General features: G+C 41.7%; 1 protein-coding gene across 7 annotated transcripts in view; it reads right to left on the bottom strand.

The window, feature by feature from the left end:
- The window catches only part of TPD52L1 (TPD52 like 1), a 110,125-nt gene extending 89,942 nt beyond the window's left edge, over positions 1-20,183 (bottom strand). For 4 of the 7 annotated variants that reach the window (XM_055263331.2, XM_055263352.2, XM_055263339.2 and 1 more), the window contains exon 1: positions 19,937-20,134. In XM_055263331.2, coding sequence (XP_055119306.1) covers positions 19,937-19,955 — 19 coding nt within the window. In that variant the 5' untranslated portion in view covers positions 19,956-20,134. Of the gene's footprint in view, positions 1-19,936 lie in introns of all 7 variants that reach the window. The other 3 variants (XM_055263323.2, XM_055263341.2, XM_055263367.2) reach the window with 2 other exon arrangements.
- Positions 20,184-20,476: the final 293 nt, after the last annotated feature.

The following is a 20,476-nucleotide window of genomic DNA, read 5'->3' as shown; positions in this document are numbered from 1 at the left end:
GGCAAGATCTCTAAGGGCAACCAATCCAACCCTCTTGGGTAAGAAAGAGGTGAGCAAATAGAGGACCTGAGAAGGGAGTGGCAGAGTGGTGGTGAAACCAAGATCGGAAGCTGCACCTCCTGGCTCTTGGGCCAGGGGACTCTCTGCATCAGGCTGCCTCTCCAAAGGGTTTGATCAAGAGAAAAATGGCAGAGAACAAAACAAAACAACTACCCAGAGAAAAATTTAGATTTACAATGGGGAGGACAACCAAGCTGCTCTATAAACCATTCCTTGGATTGTGTGCCTGACTCAAAGTGGAAAGTTCTTTGGCTTAAATGATTGAGCCAGGAGCAGCCTTGTAATTAAGAAAAGACAGAAAGGAAAATGGGGCATAGATTAATAGGAAGTTGGGCTTTTCTTCCTCTTGGATTCCTTCTGTGAACATGTACTCACACACACACAAACACACAGCAGCCAAGCCACCAGGGAGTGAGAAGAGACAGGCTAATAGAAATTAAGGGTTACATTCAATTGCAATATTGATCGATAAACCAATTGGTCTTGTAAAAACAGCAAACCCAGAGTCAATTTATTATTTTTAATGGGGGAAGGGCAGGGAATGAAGTACATTTTTTCATTTGCTTACTCCTTTGTTGAAATTATTTCCTTCTCATTTATTTTTATCATTCATGCAATTACCTAATAATGAGGAAAGACAGTAGGAAAAACCTATTGATTTCAGTGGAGCATTTGCCAGGAGCCAGTAGACTTTCAAAAACATTATAGCTTACTTTATTTATTCAATAAATTCTGATTGAACCTCTACTGTGTGTCAAGCCCTGTTCTAGGTGCTGGAGAGTAAGCAGTGACCAACAGCAAAATACCTTGGGCCTGCAGAACTTACATTTAGAAGGGGTGGGAAGAGACAATGAAGAAAATAAATTAGGTAAATATATATATATATATCATGAAAGAGAGGAATAGCTGCTCTCTCACACACACACACACACACACACACACACACACACACACACACACACACACAAATCCAAGCCAGGTGTGGTGGCTAATGCCTATAATCCCAATACTTTGGGAGGCTGCCATGGGAGGATCATTTGAGGCCAGAAGTTTAACACTAGCAGGATTGCACCACTGCACTCTAGTCTGGGTGACTAGAAAGACTCTGTCTAAGAAAGAAAGAAAAAGGAAAGAAAGAAAGAAAGAAGGAAGGATGGATGGATGGAAGGAAGGAAAAGAAAGGAAGAAAGGAAGGAAAGAGGAAGGAAGGAAGGAAGGAAGAAAGAAAGAGAAAGAAAAAGAAAGAAAGAAAGAAAAGAAAGAAAGAAAGAAAGAAAGAAAGAAAGAAAGAAAGAAAGAAAGAAAGAAAGAGAAAGAAAGAAAGAAAGAAGGCGAGAGGGAGGGAAGGAGGCAGTGGGGGAAGGGTACCGTTTTAAATAGAAGGGCCATGACAGACCATCACCAACATTTGCAGAACCCAAGGCACGGCAAGAGCACAAAGAAAAATATACATCCCATACTCTCCTCCCACATGGAGCCCTGCCCTGTGTTAGCTCTCAAATGCAGCATAACAAATGACCACAGAGTTAGCTGCTTAAAACAACACATATTTATTATCTCAGAGTTTCTGTGGATCAGAAATCCAGGCACAGCTTAGCTAGGTCCTCTGCCCAGGGTCTCATGAAGCTGCAATCAACGTGTCAGCCATACTGCACTCTCATCTAGAGGCTGGACCAGAGGAGAACTGTTTCAAGGCTCACGCAGACTGTTGGCAGAGCTCACTTTCTGGCGGCACAAAACTAAAGAACCAGGTTTTTGTTGCCTTCCTTATGTCCTAAAAGACACCCAGTTTCTAGAAGCTGCCCACAGTTCCTGGCCATGTGGGTTTCTCCAACTCGACTGTTTACTTCATCGACCCACAAGGAGGGCCTCAGCTCTAGTCTGCTAAAACGAAGTCTTATTAATGTGATGTAATCATGGGAGTTACATTCCATCAATTTGTCATATTCTATTGTTTGGAAGTAAGTTACTGTCTTGCCCACACTCTAACTAGGGAAATTATACAAGAATATGAATAACAGAAGCTGGAAATCACTGGGGGTCACCTTAGGGTCTGTCTGCCACAAGCATTGATAGGCACCTTATGCACATGTATGTGGATAACCTAGTCTGTTGAGTGTACATCATATCATCAAACATAAGTGGGCATCAGAATCTCCTAGAGTGAATGTTAAAACACAAATGGCTCATTCTCAAAGTTTCCGATTCGGTAGAAACAGAAATGGGTGGGGCCTAAGAATCTGCATTTCTTACAAGTTCCCAGGTGACGCTAATGATGCTGGTCGAGGAATCACACCTGAGAACTAGTTTCCTAGCCTGTATGTTCCAGCTACTCTCATTGCCACCCCCAAAATCAGCCAGCCCTTGGTCATCTCTTGGGATGAGGAATACACATTCTGGCAGCATAGTCTACCCATGAAAGGCTCATGGACGCCTGGTAACACTCTCAGGGCTGTTTGGATAGGGGATTCTGGAGTCTCAGATACCCAGAACATGGTCTAGAAGAGGAGGCACAGGTTCTAGGTGAGACTACAAGCTGCTCACTCTAAACAAAGGCTCAGCCAGAAGAGGGCTAAAGTGGGGCTCTCTAAAACCAAAGGCTCTGAACAGGTGTTAGAAATGTGAAGGGTCAGAATTTTACCCTACTTGCAAGCCAAGATATTGGCCTGCCAGTTTCATGGATATTGGCAGAAGACACAAGTCTTCTGGGTCATAGACAAAAGACAACTTATTACTCACAGCAATAGCAGTAGCCAGAGAAACATCCTTGTACTAGTTCTCTGAGCCCCAATTCCAAAAGGATGATGTAACAAGGGCCAGGTATTACTTGTTAATGCAGGCTGGTGTGTTACTGGAGAGTAACACTGAGATTAGGAAACCCCGATTTATATGAGAGCTACTAGCAAGTCTGCCCAACATCTGGTCTTTATCACCTTTATTATCCTGGATAGTAAATAAATCTGCCCGTAAGAGAGAAAGTTCCTATTCTTCTAGGCTACATAATAGCTCCTACACAACCTAATCTCAGTGTTTCCTAACCTCAGTGTTACTCCCCTGTAACACACCTGACTGCATTAATAGGCAATACCTGCCCCTTGTAACATCCTTTTGGAATTGAGCCTCAGAGAACTGGTAGAATGATGTTATTGTGGCTACTGCTATTGCTGTGAGTGACATGCAAACACCTGGAAAAGACAGTCCAGGGAAAATGAGCTGTTCATACCTTTGATCAGAAGACGTGTTGTGCAGAAACTTGACAAACCCAGAGATAACTGTCTGTCCCAACAGATCTGGGTCCAGTTGTCAGATCTAAGGGTGGTACTGACCAGCAATATTTAGGTAAAAAACCAAAGAAGGTGAGGAAGCAGGCCCAGAAGATATCTGAGGAAGCGTCTTGAAGAAGAGGGATTAATAAACTCAAAGGCTCCTAAGAGGAAGCGAAGGGAATTAAGGGAGAGAGCATTAGGAAATGAGGTCCAGGAAATAAAAGAGGAAGAAGCAAAGGTCATTGTAAGGTCTTTGACCTTTATTCTGAGTGAATTGAGGAACTACTGGAGAACTTCAAAGGAAGGAGTGTCATGATACACCATGATTGAGAGAATCACTCTGGTTACTATGTTGAGAATGGAGTGAAGGCAGTACAGGACCAAAGCAGGGAGACCTCCTAGGAGACTCCTGCAGTAATGCACATGGGAGACAAGGAAGGCTGGGACCAAGGCAATACCAGCAGAGGTGGTAGGAAGCTGTCCCATTCTGGATACATTTTGAAAGTAGAGCTGGCATGACAGACTGGAATTGGGGTATAATGGGGGAAAACAAAGCTACACCGTGGAGGATAGGTTTTAGGCTTCTGCATTTGAAATGGAGTTGTCATTAACTGAAATGAGGATGAATTTAGGAGGACTAGCGATATTTTGGAGCAGGGAGCTCAGGAGATCAATGTTAGACATGTTGAATTCAAGATGTTTATTAGACACCCATGCAGACGTATCATGTAGGCAGTCTGAAGTTGAGAAGTGAGGTCCAGGCAGGAAAAATAAATTTTGGAGTTGTTAGCACATGGATCCAATTCAAAATCATGAGTCATGAGATGGCAAACAGAGCTAGTGTAGATAGAAAGAAGAAGCAGGCCAAGGATGGATCCCTGGGGCAAGCCAGCAGCTAGCAAAGGTGACTGAGAAGAAGGAGGAGAACTGTTGAGTATCCTGAAAACCAAGTGAACAATGTGCTTTGAGGAGCAGATAGTGGGCAACCCTGCCAAGATATGCTAATAGGTCAGTGAAGATGAGCACTGAGAATAGCACTGGACTTGGTACTTTGAGAGACAGAGAGAAAAGGAGGTGGAAAGTGGGGGTAGAGAGAGGAAGGGGAAGGCACAAAGAAAGAGGGAGCAAGAAAGCGACCACATGCACCTGAGTGCTAACTTTCTCTTTTTCCAAATCTAATGGAATTCAAATTCAAAGCTATTATATGGGGCCATTATGTTTGAAACATACATAACAGGTCCTACTACATAAACCAAAACATTTATTTTCCCTCAGTGTGGGAGAAGGGATAAAAAGAACAAATAAAAATCTCAGAAGGCCTTAATCCCAGCACTTTAGGAGGCCGAGGCAGGTGGATCATGAAGTCAAGAGATTGAGACCATCCTGGCCAACATGGTGAAACCCCGACTCTACTAAAAATACAAAAATTAGCTGGGTGTGGTGGCGGGTGCCTGTAGTCCCACCTACTTGGGAGGCTGGGGTGGGAGAATGGTGTACACCTGGGAGGCAGAGCTTGCAGTGAGCCAAAATTGTGCCACTGCACTCCAGCCTGGGTGACAGAGCGAGACTCCATCTCAAAAAAAAAAAAAGAATCTGAGAAGGACAGAAGCCAGTTCTACAGAGGCAGGCGTAGGACACCATTTGAGAGGAGAGGGGACGGAGAAAAGAGGATACCCCTTGAGGTGGGTCTCAGGATATCATTTGAGGGGAGAGGGTACTCAAAGAAGAGGATACTAAGAAGAGAAGATATCCCTGTAGTGGGTCTCAGGGAATCATCTGAGGGGAGAGGTTACTGAGCCCCTTATGATGGGTCAAGAGTCAAAGAACACAAAGAACACTGGCACCAAGTTCTTTCTCTTCCTGAGGCCAGATGTCACAATAAGGTAGGTTTTGTACTTGCATATGTTGTGAATTCCTAGGTCATTGCAAACAAGCATATTTAATAGTAAGTACCCAAAACGTGGGATGAATAATTTTCTACCGTTGCTCTCCATTAGCAAAGGTCATACAAAGTTCTATTTGTGTCTAATTGAAAGATTTGAGATAGTAAGTGATAAACTGGCAGTGCTTGATAGAACTGATCTATTTTCCCATCACTTAATGAAAGAAGTCACCAACCCCATAATCAAATGAATTTAATTCAAGGTGGCAAATATATTGTGACTTTAATTCTTTTCTAAACTATGTCTGAATCTCCTTTCAGATGTATGTTTTCTGATAGTTTACTGTTACTCAACCCACCCCGGTTTTTTTTGTTTTTTTTTTTGTTTTTTTAGTACAAGATTTGCTTTGCAAATGTATAAAATTGCTCGCTGCTGAGTATGGGGCTTTCCTACCCTGTAGATGCCACAGTGACTTCTGTAAAGGAGGGGCTGAAGTCTTGGTGTCTTCTCCTACTGGTAGGAGGACCTGTAAAGTGCATGTGTTAAGCACTGCACGATGTAATCACATGTCTTCTGACTGATGAATAGCACCCTCATATTTTCTACATGCAGGTTTCTTTGCAAATTGTAAAAATTCAAAAACATTTGTAACAATATTTCAAACACGTTCTGAACGTGTATTCTTATTTCTACATATTCTCTAAATTGTCACGTGAAAATTACAAGTCCTAATTTCAGAATATACTTCCTTCTTTGAAGGCTACTGTTGTTGAGAATGGGCTACAAGAGCCTGGTGGAATATCTTATAAATGAATGAAGCCACACCAGATACACAGTAGGCCAAGAGTAAACAGGTATTTTCCTTTCCAGTAATGCCCTTCATATATTGGGTAAAATATGAGCAAATGATGAGTGCTGAAAGGGATCAGCGTTTTCCACCCCAAAATATGCCACTTTGCCATAAGAAGTGTTTTTTTGTTTTTTGTTTTGTTTTGTTTTTTTCGAGACAGGGTCTTGCTCTGTCACCCAGGCTGGAGTGCAGTGGGACGAACACCTCCTAAGCTCAAGTCACCCTCCCACGTCAGCCTCTTGAGTAGTGGGAGTACAGGCATGCACTACCATGCCTGGCTAATTTTTAAAAATTATTCTTTTTAGTAGAGACAAGGTCTTGCTATGTTGCCTGGGCTGGTCTTGAGCTCCTGGGTTCAAGCAGTCCTCCTGCCTCGGCCTCCAAAAGTGCTGGAATTACAGGCATGAGCCACCCTACCCAGCCCATTAACAGTTATTTTGAGCTGAAGGCATTTGAGTTCCCGAAATCCTTTATCTGACTAAAAGCAGAGGTTCTCAAAAGAACTCAGCTGTCACAAATTCCTCCCACTGGGAGGAACTCTTTCTTCTCTTCTAGACATTGTCACAAACTGTCATATCTCCCATCTATTCTCCTAAGGGCCCATTTATCTTTTTTTTTTTTTAAAAAAAAAGAAGTCATTTGCTCTCTCAATATTGCCTTTTCTCCACCTCCCTTTCCTGTAGTAAAATGATACAGAAAATCAAATCTCATCACTCCTTGGGGTATTCATTTCTTTCTATGACACCCTTGTGCAAGCAAAATTTGAAATAAATAACTTTGTAAGCTTTTTCTTCTGTTAGTCTGTCTGCTATAAGTTTAATTCACAGGCTCCTAGGCACTTCACCTAAGAGGGTAGAAAAAAAGTTTTTCCTCCCCTCCAGTGCTTATGAGAGACTTCCAATCATTTTAAATAAACTTTACAGGTAGTAATAACAGGAGCCAAGGTCTATACTTCTTCTCAGGGCTGACCTAACCCTTCAGGAAGAAAAACCATCTTTCCATGACGTCTTTATGTAGAAACGAGTCCATTTTGGAAAACAAAATGTTGGAAAATATTTATAGACAATGAGCTATTAGCTCTTTATGCGGAGAGAAAAATCAGTGAAAAACTACAAATATCCAACCATCAGAGACTTTAAAACTGAGAGATCTGAAGAGATCTCCTCCCACTACCCCCATCCCAAATTGGCTTTTTCTTTTGAATGAATCAGTTCTGCTTCCGTGAATATGCTTGGGAGATGGTTAAATGAATAAAACATATCCATGTAAACAAGTAATTATAATACTCATGAGGCAATAAAAAGCTTTCTTTTTTTGGGTACTCATTGAAATTAGTCCTTTCAGCCAACATCTAAAGGATACAAATCCTGCTTTCTGGAAACAAGCACGCAGATCCTATGACTTATTTATTTTAAAATCCTGAGATTACTGGGTATGGACGAACACCAAGTAGAATAACATATTTGAACCATTCCATATTTGAACTGACTTTTCCTAGCAGCTGGTGATAAAATTCTATACTGGTTCTAAGAATTACATGTCATGTGACTTTTACAGATCTTTTTAATCTTGAATCAGTTCTGCTTCCATGATCCTTGACAAGATGCTCTTGCTATTAATGGACAAAAGAAATGTCTAATTACAAGAAAAATGTATTTCCAAGGAGTTGAAGAGTTTTCTATATGTTAGATATATGTCAGGGAGACTGTAATTTGTATAAGATACAAATAACCATAGGTAAATTTGGAGATGAGGTGTAACATATACATGCATTTTTCATATGTGGTTCATGATCTGGCTATAGCAAAGTGCTAGATTTTTGCCTTTTGAGAAAGAAGCAATATGTTGGTGACTAAGGGTATTCTTGGAGATTTGTGGTTTTATTCTGGGAACTTCACTTCCTCTGCATCAAAATGCATCACTTATAAACGATTCACACTGTGAGAAACTGCTTAAAATTCATCTTTCCTTGAGGACCCAAAGCTTCCTTTTAGCCATTTCAAATTCATTAAAATATTCTCCTGCCTTCCCTGGTACATTAACAATGCTTCTCAATTTAATGCATATATTTTAAATCATTACACTTTATTGCTTAAATATTCAATGAAAAGTAGGATGACAGATGTGAACATCCACATTTTGAGGTCACCTTTTATGTGTTCTTAACTGCATAGTAACTCGGTAAATTTTTTCTTGTTTTACTTTTTTCTTTTAGTTTTATATATATATGTATATAAAACTATATATATACAGTTAAAATATATATATATATATCTTTTTTTTTTTTAAGAGACAGGGGTTTTGCTTAGCCTGGGTTTGAACTCTGGAGCTCAAGTGATCCCACTGCCTCAGCACCTTGATTAGCTGGGACTATAAGCACTCACCACCATGATCAGCTTAACTCAGTAAATTGAAGAAGTGACTGGCTTTACGGTGTTGTTGGGGACATTTCGCAACAGAAGTAATGGTGAACCTCTGCCTGCATGGACAGCATGCCAGCTGATCAATGACTGAGGCAGTTGCCCTCTTTTCTGCACTTGCTGCTTCAAACCGTGAAAATTCAACACAGAGATGGCTAGAGTCGCTTAAGGACAAATCCATTGATGGCTCATTTTTTTCAACAGTTTTATTAGGCATTTTCTTAAAGTAGTTATTGTGCTAGTATGATTGGGAGATGGTTAAATGAATAAAACATATTCATGTAAACAAGTAATTATAATGTCCATGAGGCAATAAAATGCTTTCTTTTTTTGGGTACTCATTGAAATTAGCCCTTTCAGCCTGCATCTAAAGAATACAGATTCTACTTTCTGGAAAGAAGCATGCAGAGCCTGTGACTTTTATTTATTTTCAAGTCCTGAGATGACTGAATATGGATGAGCACCAAGTGGAGTAACATATTTGAACTGACTTTTGTTTGAGCTGGTGATAAAATTCTGTATTGGTTTAAGAATCACGTGTCATGTGATTTTTATAGAATTCTTCATCTTGAAAACAGAACAAAAATAGCAAGCTGTTAATAAATGAGCATCCTCCACCCGCAACTTGACATGTCGCAAGGCTTATTCTTAAAGATCTCCAGTCCCATTCATATTCCCAGACTTAGACCCTGACCACATATGAAATGAACTGTACAATTAAATTCTGCCCCTTTAAAGCCTCTTTGATCATATAGAAAATAAAGCAAAACCATTATTTAAAACTTTGCACACTGACTGTGCATACGAAGTACCTATAGAATGGTAATTGAAATCTCAAGGTATGAAGTCAAACTTTCTGATTTCAAATCCCAACTCCAACACTTCCAAGTTGTATGAGTTGGACAATGTTGTGTAACTAGTCTGTCATTCAGTTTCATCATCTGTAAAACCAAAATGTTACCTTCCTTGTGAGTTTCTTATTATTATTGGTTTTTTTCTTTTTTTTTTTTTTGAGACAGTCTCATTCTGTCACCCAGGCTGGAGTGTAATGGCATGATCTCGGCTCACTGCAACTTCTGCCTCCCGAGTTCAAGTAATTCTCCTGCCTCAGCCTCCCAAGTAACTGGGATTACAGGTGCCCGCCAGCTAATTTTTGTATTCTTAGTAGAGACAGGGTTTCACCATGTTGATCAGGCTGGTCTTGAACTCCTGACCTCAGGTGATCCGCCCACCTCGGGCTCCCAAAGTGCTGAGATTACAGGTATAAGCCACCACACCCGGCCTGTTGTACTTATTAAATAACATGTTTGGAGTTTTTTGTTTTTGTTCTTTTTTTTTAATTTTAGACAGGGTCTCACTTTGTCCAGCCCAGGCTAAAGTGCAATGATGCAATCATAGCTCACTGCAACCTCAAACTCCTGGGCTCAAGCAATCCTCCCACCTTAGCCTCCCAAGTAGCTGGGAATACAGGCATGCATCACCATGCCCAATTTACTTTTTTATTTTTTGTAGAAGCAGGGTTTTGCTATGTTGTCTGGGCTGGTCTTGAACTCCTGGGTTCAAGTGATCCTCCCGCCTTGGCCTCCCAAAGTGCCAGGAGCCACTGCACCTGGCTAAATAACATGCTTTTTAAAAAAGTGTATGCCATGGTATTTGACATTTGTAAAAACACTAAAATATTATTGGTATTATCACCCTCAATGTGAATTAGCTCCAATTAGCACATTAGCACTCAAAAAATCCCATTGGGATGGAAATATGTCCTCTCATTAGTTCTAGGTGTTAACCCACAGGCACGACTCTCAACTCTTTTTTGCCTATCCGCCTGAAAAGATGACACCATGTCAAGTTCATCTTAGCTTCCCCTTTGCACGTGTGGCACAGCACACATTAAGGCACAGTGCAGTATAGTAGTTAAGCTCATTCTCTGGACTCAATTAAACTTGGAGTTGAATCCTGTCTTCTTCATTTAATTTTTCTGACTCTTAGTTCCCTGTTTATAAAATGAGTTAAAAGTAAAGGTATCTACCTCATGATGCTATTATAAGGTTTTGATAAAATAATGGATGCAAAGTTTTCAGCATATGCTAATAAAAGCAACAGTAAACATTTATATACTACTTACCATGTGCTAGGCCCTGCTTTAAGCACTTTGCATGTATTAACATGTTAAATCCCCATAACAATCCTATGATATTGGAGCTATTACTATCTTCACTTTGCATATGTAGAAACCAAGATCGAGTGAAATCATTAACTTGTTCATGGTCATATTAATGGTAAGTAACATGGCAGAATTAAAATCCAGGCAGTTTACCTTCATCCTGGGATCTTAATCACTATGCCCTTTTCCTTCCCAATAGTATGTGCTTGTCAAATATTTGCTATTACTACAGTAATTAATAAGTATTTATTAAAATATTTAATGAATCAATATCTGCTGAAGTATTTATTATTTACTATACATTACTAAGTAGCACATCTTATTATAGGCCACAAAAATGGACTCCTTTGCTTATAAGTTTTTGAAGAGGCAGGGCGCGGTGGCTCAAGCTTGTAATCCCAGCACTTTGGGAGGCCAAGGCAGGCGGGTCATGAGGTCAGGAGATCGAGACCACGGTGAAACCCCGTCTCTACTAAAAATACAAAAAAAATTAGCCGGGCGTGGTGGCGGGCGCTTGTAGTCCCAGCTACTCGGAGAGGCTGAGGCAGGAGAATGGCATGAACCCGGGAGGCGGAGCTTGCAGTGAGCCCAGATTGCGCCACTGCACTCCAGCCTGGGCGACAGAGCGAGACTCCATCTCAAAAAAAAAAAAATAAAATAAATAAATAAGTTTTTGAAGAAATTCTCAGATTCTGCCTACCCAGATAATTAATAAGGTGTATACTAGGGAAGGCAATTCAAAATATGTTCTCATCTACTATAACAGCTGCCATTTTTTTGTATAATTAGATTTTAAAATAATTTAAAATAAAACAGTGGTATATGATTTGTTGCAAATGACTGACTTCACCTAAGATATACATCATCACCTATTTCAAAACCTTTACTTAAATAGGAAACAAAACTACAGGAGGTAACTTTGAAAATTGTATGAATAGTCTTAATAATACTCTTAAAAATCATAAATCAAAATATATAACAGCTTGCTTCCATAGTTTGAGGTTTATTATTATATTGCCTAAACTTCAATATAAAATTTTAAATATGAATCATAGAATGCAAAATAATTTTTTCCTTGGATAATTTAATAGTTAGGGACATACCTCACTGCACTTCATTTTATTGTACTTCACAGATATTATTTTTACAAATTGAAGGTTTGTGGCAACCCCAGGTTGTGCAAGTCTATTGGTGGCATTTTTCCAACATGTGCTCATGTCACGTCTCTTTGTCACATTTTAGTAACTCTCACAATATTTCAAACTTTTTCATTATTATTAAATCTGTTATGGTGATCTGTGATTGGTGATCTTTGATGTTACCATCATAATTGTTTTGGAGAACCATGAACTATGCCCATATAAGATGGTGACCTTAACCAGTAAATCCTGTGTGTTCTGACTGCTCCACCAGCCACGCATTTCCCCATCTCTCTCCCTGTCCCTGGCCCTCTCCACTCTCTGAGACACAACAATATTGTTAGTATGCCAATTAACCCTATAATAGTCTCTTAAGTATTCAAGTGAAACATAGAGACACATATCTCTCACCTTAAGTCAAAAGCTAGAAATGATTAAGCTTAGGGAGGAAGGCACATTGAAAGCCAAGACAGATCAAAAGCAGGCCTCTTGATTCAAGTTGTGAATGTGAAGGAAAAGTTCTTGAAAGAAACGTAACATGCTATTCTGCTGAACACACAAATGATAAGAAAGTGAAATAGACTTATTGCTGCTAGGGAGAAAGTTTGAGTGGTCTGGATAGATCAAACCAGCCACAACATTTCTTTAAGTGAAAGTCTAATCCAGAGAAGGTCCTAAGTCTCTTCAATTTATGAAGGCTGAGAGAAATGAGAAAGCTGTGAAAGAAAAGTTGGAAGAGATTTGTTCATGAGATTTAAGGAAAGAAGTCACCTCAGGCCGGGCATGGTGGCTCATGCCTGTAATCCCAGCACTTTGGGAGGCTGAGGCAGGTGGGTCACCTTAGGTCAGGAGTTCGAGACCAGCCTGGACAACATGGTGAAACCTCATCTCTACTAAAAATACAAAAATTAGCTGGGCGTGGTTGCACGCACCTGTAATCTCTGCTACTCAGGAAGCGGAGGCAGGAGAATTTGCTTGAACCCGGGAGGTGGAGGTTGCAGTGAGCCAAGATCGTGCCACTGCACTCCAGCCTGGGTGACAAAGCAAGACTCCATCTCAAAAAAAAAAAAAAAGTCATCTCTGTAACATAAAAGTGCAAGGTGAAGCAACAAGGGCTATTGCCAAAGCTGCAGCAAGCTCTCCAGAAGATCTGGCTAAGATCATTGATGAAAGTGGCTAAAATAAACAACACATTTTCAATATAGATGAAACAGCCTTACACTGGAAGAAGATGTCAGCTAGGACTTTTATAGCTAGAGAGGAGGAGTCGATGCTTGGCTTCAAAACTTCAAAGTTCAGGCTGACTCTCTTGTTAGGGGCTAATGTAGCTGGTGACTTTAAGTTACATGCTCACTTACTATTCAAAAAATTCTAAGGCCCTTATGAATTATTCTAACTGTAACCAGATGCAGTGGCTCATGACCGTAATCCCAACACTTTGTGAGGCCAAGGCAGGAGGATTGCTTGAGCCCAGGAGTTCAAGGCATCAGTGAGCTATGATGATCCCACTGTACTTCAGCTTAGGCAACAGAGCAAGACCTTTCATCTATGAAAATGCAAATACAAATAAATAAATAAATAAATAATTATTCTAAATCTATAGATTTAAAAAATGTGCTCTATAAATGGAATAACAAAGCCTGGGTAACTGTTTACAATATGGTTTCTTGAATATTTTAAGTCCACTATTAAGATCTACTGCTCAGAAAAAAAATATTTCTTTCTGAATATTACTTCTGGTTGATAACACATCTGTATTAGTCTATTCTTATGCTGCTAATAAAGACATACCTGAGACTAGGAAATTTGTAAAGAAAAAGAGGTTTAATGGACTCACAGTTCCACATGGCTGGGGAGGCCTCACAATCATGATGGAAGCCACGTCTCACATGGTGGCAGGCAAGTGGACATGTTCAGGGGTACTCCCCTTTATAAAACCATCACCTCTCGTGAGACTTGCTATCATGAGAACAGTATGGGAAAGACCTGCACCCATGATTCAATTACCTCCCAATGGCTCCCTCCCATGACATGTGGGAATTATGGGAGCTACAATTCAAGATGAGATTTGGGTGGGGACACAGTCAAATGATATCATATGTGGTCACCCAAGAGTTCTGATGGAGATGTACAAAGAGATTAACATTGCTAACACACGTCTACTAACACAACATCCACTCTTCAGCTTGTGGATCAGGGAGTAATTTTGACTTTCAAGCCTTATTATTTAAGAAATAAATTTTGTAAGGATATAGCTGCCATAGATAGTGATTCTTCTGTTGGATCTGGGCAAAGTAAATTGAAAACATTCTGGAAAGGATTCACCATTCTAGATGTCATTAAGAACATTCGTAATTCATGGGAGGTGGTCAAAATATCAACATTAACAGGAGTTTGGAAGACGTGGACTCCAACCCTCCTGAATGAGCTTGAGGTGTCCAAGATGTCAGTGGAGGAAATGAAGTGCAGATGTGGTAGAAACAGCAAAAGAACCAGAAGTGGAGCCTGAAGATGTAACTAAATTTATGACATTTTAATCTCACGCTAAAACTTGAATGAATGAGGTGTTGTTTCTTATGGATGAGCAAAGAGTGGTTTCTTGAGATGGAATCTACTCCCAGTGAAGATGTTCACAGCATTGTGTAAATGACAACAAAGGATTTAGAATTATATAAACTTAGTCAATAAAGCAGTGGCAGGGCTTGAGAGGATTGACTCCAATATTGAAAGAAGTTCTATCGCAGATAAAATGCTACCAAACAGCATTACAGGCTATATATAAATCTTCTTGAAAGGAATAGTCAATCTATGTGACAAACGTCCTTGTTGTCTTACTTTAATAAATTGCCACAGCCACCTCAGCCTTCAGCAACCACCATCCGGATCAGTCAGCAGCCATCGACATCCAGGCAAGACCCTCCACCAGTAAAACACTTATCACTCAGTGAAGGCACAAATGATCATTAGCAATTTTTAGCAAAAAGGATCTTTTACATAAAGGTATGTGCCTTTTCTTAGATATCATGCTATTGCACATTTAATAAACTACAGTATAGTATAAACATAAATTTTATATGCACTATAAAACTAAAAAATGTGTGTGACTCGCTGTATTCCAATATTCACTTCTTTGGGGTGATCTGGAACTGAACCCACACTATCTCCAAGCTACGCCTCTATAAGAGACTGAACCTGCTGCTGTTTGACAGAAGAAAGAATGGTTCTTTTATCATTTTATAACAAAATGCCATACTTCCTTTACAAAGTAAGAATTTATTTTCCATGCAATATCAATAAAAGTAATGTGATTATATTCATTTTTCTAGAGCTTCATCCTTTGCTTCCTTTTCTCTTCTTATCCTCATTTATTTTCTTTCATCTATTTTTAATTTACATTATCTTGTTGCATTTCAAGTATCCATATAAACTGCCTTATGTACTTCCTGAAACAAGATAAAATTATATAAATGTTCTGTGAGCAAAGTATAATGTAAGGTATATATGACATTTTCATTTAAAGGACTTTGCAAACAGTAGGGTTAATCTGATATTTATTGCTTTATTTCATTCATGGACATCTGAGAATCTTCTTGAGTGGATATAAAAAATACTTATTATAGTAAACTGAATGATGGCCCCTAAATATATCCTAATTCCTGGAACCTGGAAATGTTACCTTTTGCAGATGTGATTAAGTTAAAGGTCTTGAGAGAGAGAGAGAGATTATCCTGGATTATCTAGGTAGGTACTAAATGAAATCACAAGTGTCCTTATAAGAGAGAGGCAGAGGGAGGTTTGACGCGTACAGAAGAGAAAGCAGTGTAACCACGGAGGCAGAGAGATTGGAGTGATGCAGCCCAAGAATGTCGGCAGCCACCAGGAACTGAAAGAGGCAAAGACGATTTCTTTCTTAGAGTCTCCAAAGGAAGGACAGCGCTGCCGACACCTTGATTTCAGCCTAGTGATAGTAACTTTGGAATTCTAACCTCCAAACTATGAGACAGCACATGTTTATTGCTTTAAGCCACGAAGTTTGTGGTAATTTTTAGTGGCCATGAGAAACTAACATAGTTATTAATTTGAATATATGCAAATGTTAAAAGGAGACAGTTTTCCTTGTAACATTAAAGATGTTGGGAAAGGCGAAAACAAAGTTATTTCCATTTAGAATAATAAAATATTGAAGGGTAGTTTAAAAGGATCAGGAAGTTTTTATTTTAAAGGACTACTGTATGTTTCGGGAAAATGCTACATTTCTAACCCAATTCCCTCTCTAACTATCAATTATCTTAAAGCAAAATTATCTGGCAGCAGAGGAAAGCAAATAGGAATGCCATTCTCCTGTGGACATCTCTCTCCCATTGTTCTCCAGCCCTCCTTGGTGAACAGCTCCACCCGTAATCCCACTTCCTGTTTTCTGTCCTACCACCTCCCCTGAAAGTCCTCTTGTTTTGCTGGAAGCAATCTATTATTTTACAAAGTCAAAGAACATATTTGCATAATTTCACTTATGGGAAAGTTTCTAATGCAGTAAGTTGCTGCACTTACTAAGCTATATGGGCGAATCATGTCCATAACACCTTGGTGGCTTCCTGGACAATATGAGATACAACTCATCAGCAACTGCCTGTTTAACCTCACTTACTTTACCTGTCTCTAGATTAGCAGGCAGAGAGATAAGCCATCTCCACTCTAGATAATTCTAAAATAAACGGTGCTGAAGGTGGAAGCTTACACTTTAAAAATCACAGAACTGTCTTATCTAGAATCTAAGAGGCAAATCATTCATTTAGCCAGAAAAAATGTGCAAGTGGTAAATGTTAGGCAACAGGGGTACCTTAATGGCGCCGGTTCCGGGTTCTTCTCCCCTCCTTGACCGGGCACTGTCTGAACCCGCCAAAGGAGGGCCAATCAGAAAGAAGCATCTCCCGCCTTCCCTTGGGCCCGCCCCACGTAGGCCCAAGGGATATAAAACCCAGCACACCAGCAGCTCTCTCTCTCTCTTCTCTTCTCTCTGTCCCCCCCACGACCTGACCTCTACCTCTCCAATAAAGATCTCTTGGCTGCCACCGGTGTCGTCTCTGACTAGCCTGTCGCCCTTCAGTAAAAAGATTTCTCTTTAATGTATGCTATAAACAGTTTGTGAGAAGTTTTTTCTTAAATAACTCAATATGTCTGCTTTCTAAATAACAAAAAGTCTGAAAATGAAAATCTTAAAATGCTAGGCAAATGAAGATTTAAGAGGTAAGTATCCTCCATTTGATCGTACAAGTAGGAAGCTGGGGTCATCCTTGACACTGCCCTCCTTCACATTCAATCCAATTTTGACTTTTCTTAAGTTTTTTTGTTGTTGTTCCCCTTTTGTTTATCTGTTTTTGAGACAGTCTTGCCCTCTTGCCCAAGCTGGAGTGCAGTGATGTAATCACAGCTCACGGCTGCCTCGACCTGCTGGGCTCAGGTGATCCTCCCACCTCAACCTCCCAAATAGCTGGGATACAGGCACGCACCACCATACCCAGCTAATTTTTGTATTTTTTGTGGAGACAGCGTTTCACCGTGTTGCCCAGGCTGATCTCAAACTCCTGGGCTCAAAAAATCTGTCTCCTCCAGCCTCCCAAAGTGCTGGAATTACAGGCGTGGCTGGCCTTTTTTGTCTTTTTATTTTTTTTTTTTTTTTGAGACAAGGTATCTTGTCCAGACTAGAGTGCAGTGATGGGATTTTGGCTCACTGTAGCCTCAAACTTCTGACCTCAAGCAGTCCTCCCACTCCAGCCTTCCAAGTAGTTAGGCCTACAGGCACATGCCACCACACTCAGCTAATTCTGTTTATTTTTTATAGAGATGATTTTTCTCTCTATGTTGTCCAGGCTGGTCTCGAACTCCTGGGCTCTAAGTGATCCTTCTACCTTGGCCTCCCAAAGTGCTGGTCACTGCACCTGGCCTCTTAAGTATTTCTTAAATCTGTTCACTTTTCTCATATCCATTTGCCTTTTTACTAGTCCTCTTTACACCCAAAGTTTCCATCCAGTCATGAGGGGAAAGGAAGAGCACCACAGGGCAGCTGGAGATTCAGGTGGGGACTGAAGTTTTACCTTTCCTCCAAAAGTCATAGGCTTTGAGTGAGAATGGGTCCCTCACAGCATCCACTTTGCTACTTTTTACCTATCTGGCTGTAAACAAGGAATTTATTAAAAAGTCATGGCAAAAATTGCAATTACTTTTGCACCAACCTAATATCTTCCATGCTTGTTTCCTCTCTGTAGAATGGGAATGAGGACATGAACTACCTCATGGGACTGCTGCGCACAGGACGTGAGTCCATCAATACATGCAAAGCACGAAGAACAGAGACAGGGACACGATAAACAATCTGCTCTTCTGATTTTTGCATACTAGGGTTATAGTTTTTCAGGCTCTTGCTGCACTATGAGGCCCTTTCTTAGCATTAGCATGGCAGTGATTTTACATGTTATTTTTCAAATAGCTATCAAATTAATATTTGTCTCTTCCTTTACTGTAAATTTTATGAAGCAGATACCAAGTCTGTCTTTGCTCTTCTTAGCACAGTGCTTGGCAAAGGAAAGCACTGAAATATTTGTTAAGTAAATCTTGGAAGTAAAGCAAAGCAATAAAGAAACCAGTGACACCAGTGGTTACCAGTCTGCAGTTTCGGATGTCTTCAGAAGTTGTATGAATGTTTCCTAACTGCTATAGTTCTTCTCTAACCTCACTAATATAAGCTTTCAAATATACCCATGTTCAGGTTCCAAAGATTCCAGTTTGACTGGGATGGGGTTGGCCAAGGCCAGTAATGAAGACTCTCTAAATAATTCTGATCTGCAAGTCAGGTTGGAAAGCTCCGGTGCTGCTCCCACCAGCTTCAGTTCTGGTGTGAAGGCGTCCAACCTGACCTCTGCTTTTGAATTTGACCAACTGCCCTCACCCTTGGTTGAATTATCCTTTCCTATCTACATAATAGAGGAAAAAATATGGGAAGCGGCAGCTTTACGGGCAGGACTTAGGAGGATGGAACAAAAGAGTAAGATTCGTGCTGTTCAGACAATTGTAATCCTGGCAGCAAACCTGTTGGGCGACTCCAGGCCCACGCACTCGCCAACCCACTCTCATTCAGGGCGTTCTGCCCCTAGAGGGCGAGCGCATCAGGTCATGAACCTCTCTTTTTTTTTTTTTTTAATGAGATTTTATTTATACTAAGAGCCAACACAGAGTTTCCTACTGTGTAAAAGAATGGTGGCTTTGATTGCCTTTAAGGCTGAACTCCGCAAGCCATCCCTTCTGGGCGTTGCACCCCAAGGTAGGGCACTGAGTCCGTTTCCTTCCCACCTGTCTCTCGCTCCACATTCGCCCACCTCTGCCCCTTTCCACGGTCCGTTTACCCCCATTCTTGAACGATTCCATCGGAATTCCCCAACCCTGTTCCAAGTGTGACCCCAAGATATGAGGCCGCCCTTCTTGAAGCCACCGCCGGCTCCTCCAGCAGGCAGCCCCGTGAGCAGGGAGCTGGGCGGCCGGGGGCCCCGCGCGCCACGGGAGGCAGAGGTCGCTCCCCGATTGCGGGAAACCGGGGCTCACGTGTGGATCTGCTGGAGGTCAGGGGGCCGGTAACGTTCACCTGGCCTCGGAAGGCGAGTCCCCAAGCGGGAAGCCTCTCGCGTAGCCAAGCTGCGGAGCCACCCCCGCGGCGGGCGACCCCTCACTCCCTAACTTGGGAGCCACAAGCCGCGAGTCCACAGCCCTGGGCGAAAAGAGTCACATTCCCTCCCCACTCCCTCAAGGGAAAGGGAGCGAAACACGCCTTCCGGACCCGGCACAACAGGTCCTTTGGGCACCCGCGAGGTTGGGAAGGCCGGGGGCGACTGGCTGCGGAAGAGGGTAGAGCATTCCACGGGCGCATTTCCTGAGGAGGGGCCTCTCCACTTACGGATCCCCTGTCACTTTACTGAACCCCAGACCCACAGCAAATCCTGAGTTTGGGGAGCAGGCATTATACCGAAGGCGCGGGTGGGAGTGGAGTTCTGGACGTGTAGCACGCCACCAATCTGTTCTGTCCGAGAGCAAAGTTAGGTGGTGCAGGAAAAGAGCCTTTATGCGCGCCCCAGGACCTGACTCTCCGGGCGAACGGCGACCACTCACCTTGTGCCTGCGCCTCCATGGTGGCTGACTTCGAGCTGAGGGCGGCGGGGACACCCCGGTGCTTCCCAGAGCAGATGGTAGCTGCGCCCAGGCTCAGAACGCAGCTGGCCCCGCCGCTCGCTCCCACTCCTGGCACGCGTGTCGCGAGCGCTGCGCGGAGGGGGTTGGGGACGCAGGGCAGCCGCCACTGGCCGCTTCTGGTTACCTCCGCCCCTTCCAGTCCACCTGGCCCAAACCAAGCTGGAACAGGCTCGCCGCTGGGCGCCACCTGCCGGCGCTCTGCACAGCAGGCGGAAGGCACCCACTCCCGGCGCTATAGGGGCGTACCGCAGAGATATTGCAGGTTAGGTTCCAGACCCCCGCAGTAACGCGAGTATTGCAACAAAACGAGTCACACGAATTTTTCAGTTTCCTAATGCATATAAAAGTTACGTTTGCACTATGCTATAGTCTATTAAGTATGCAATAGCATGATGTCTAGAAGGAGCAATGTACATACCTTGACTTAAAAAGATATTTTATTTCTAAAAAATGCTAAAG

The sequence above is a fragment of the Symphalangus syndactylus genome, chromosome 2 (assembly GCF_028878055.3).
Source record: "Symphalangus syndactylus isolate Jambi chromosome 2, NHGRI_mSymSyn1-v2.1_pri, whole genome shotgun sequence".
NCBI classification, from domain to species: Eukaryota; Metazoa; Chordata; class Mammalia; order Primates; family Hylobatidae; genus Symphalangus; species Symphalangus syndactylus.
This window is presented reverse-complemented; position numbering and strand designations above follow the sequence as displayed.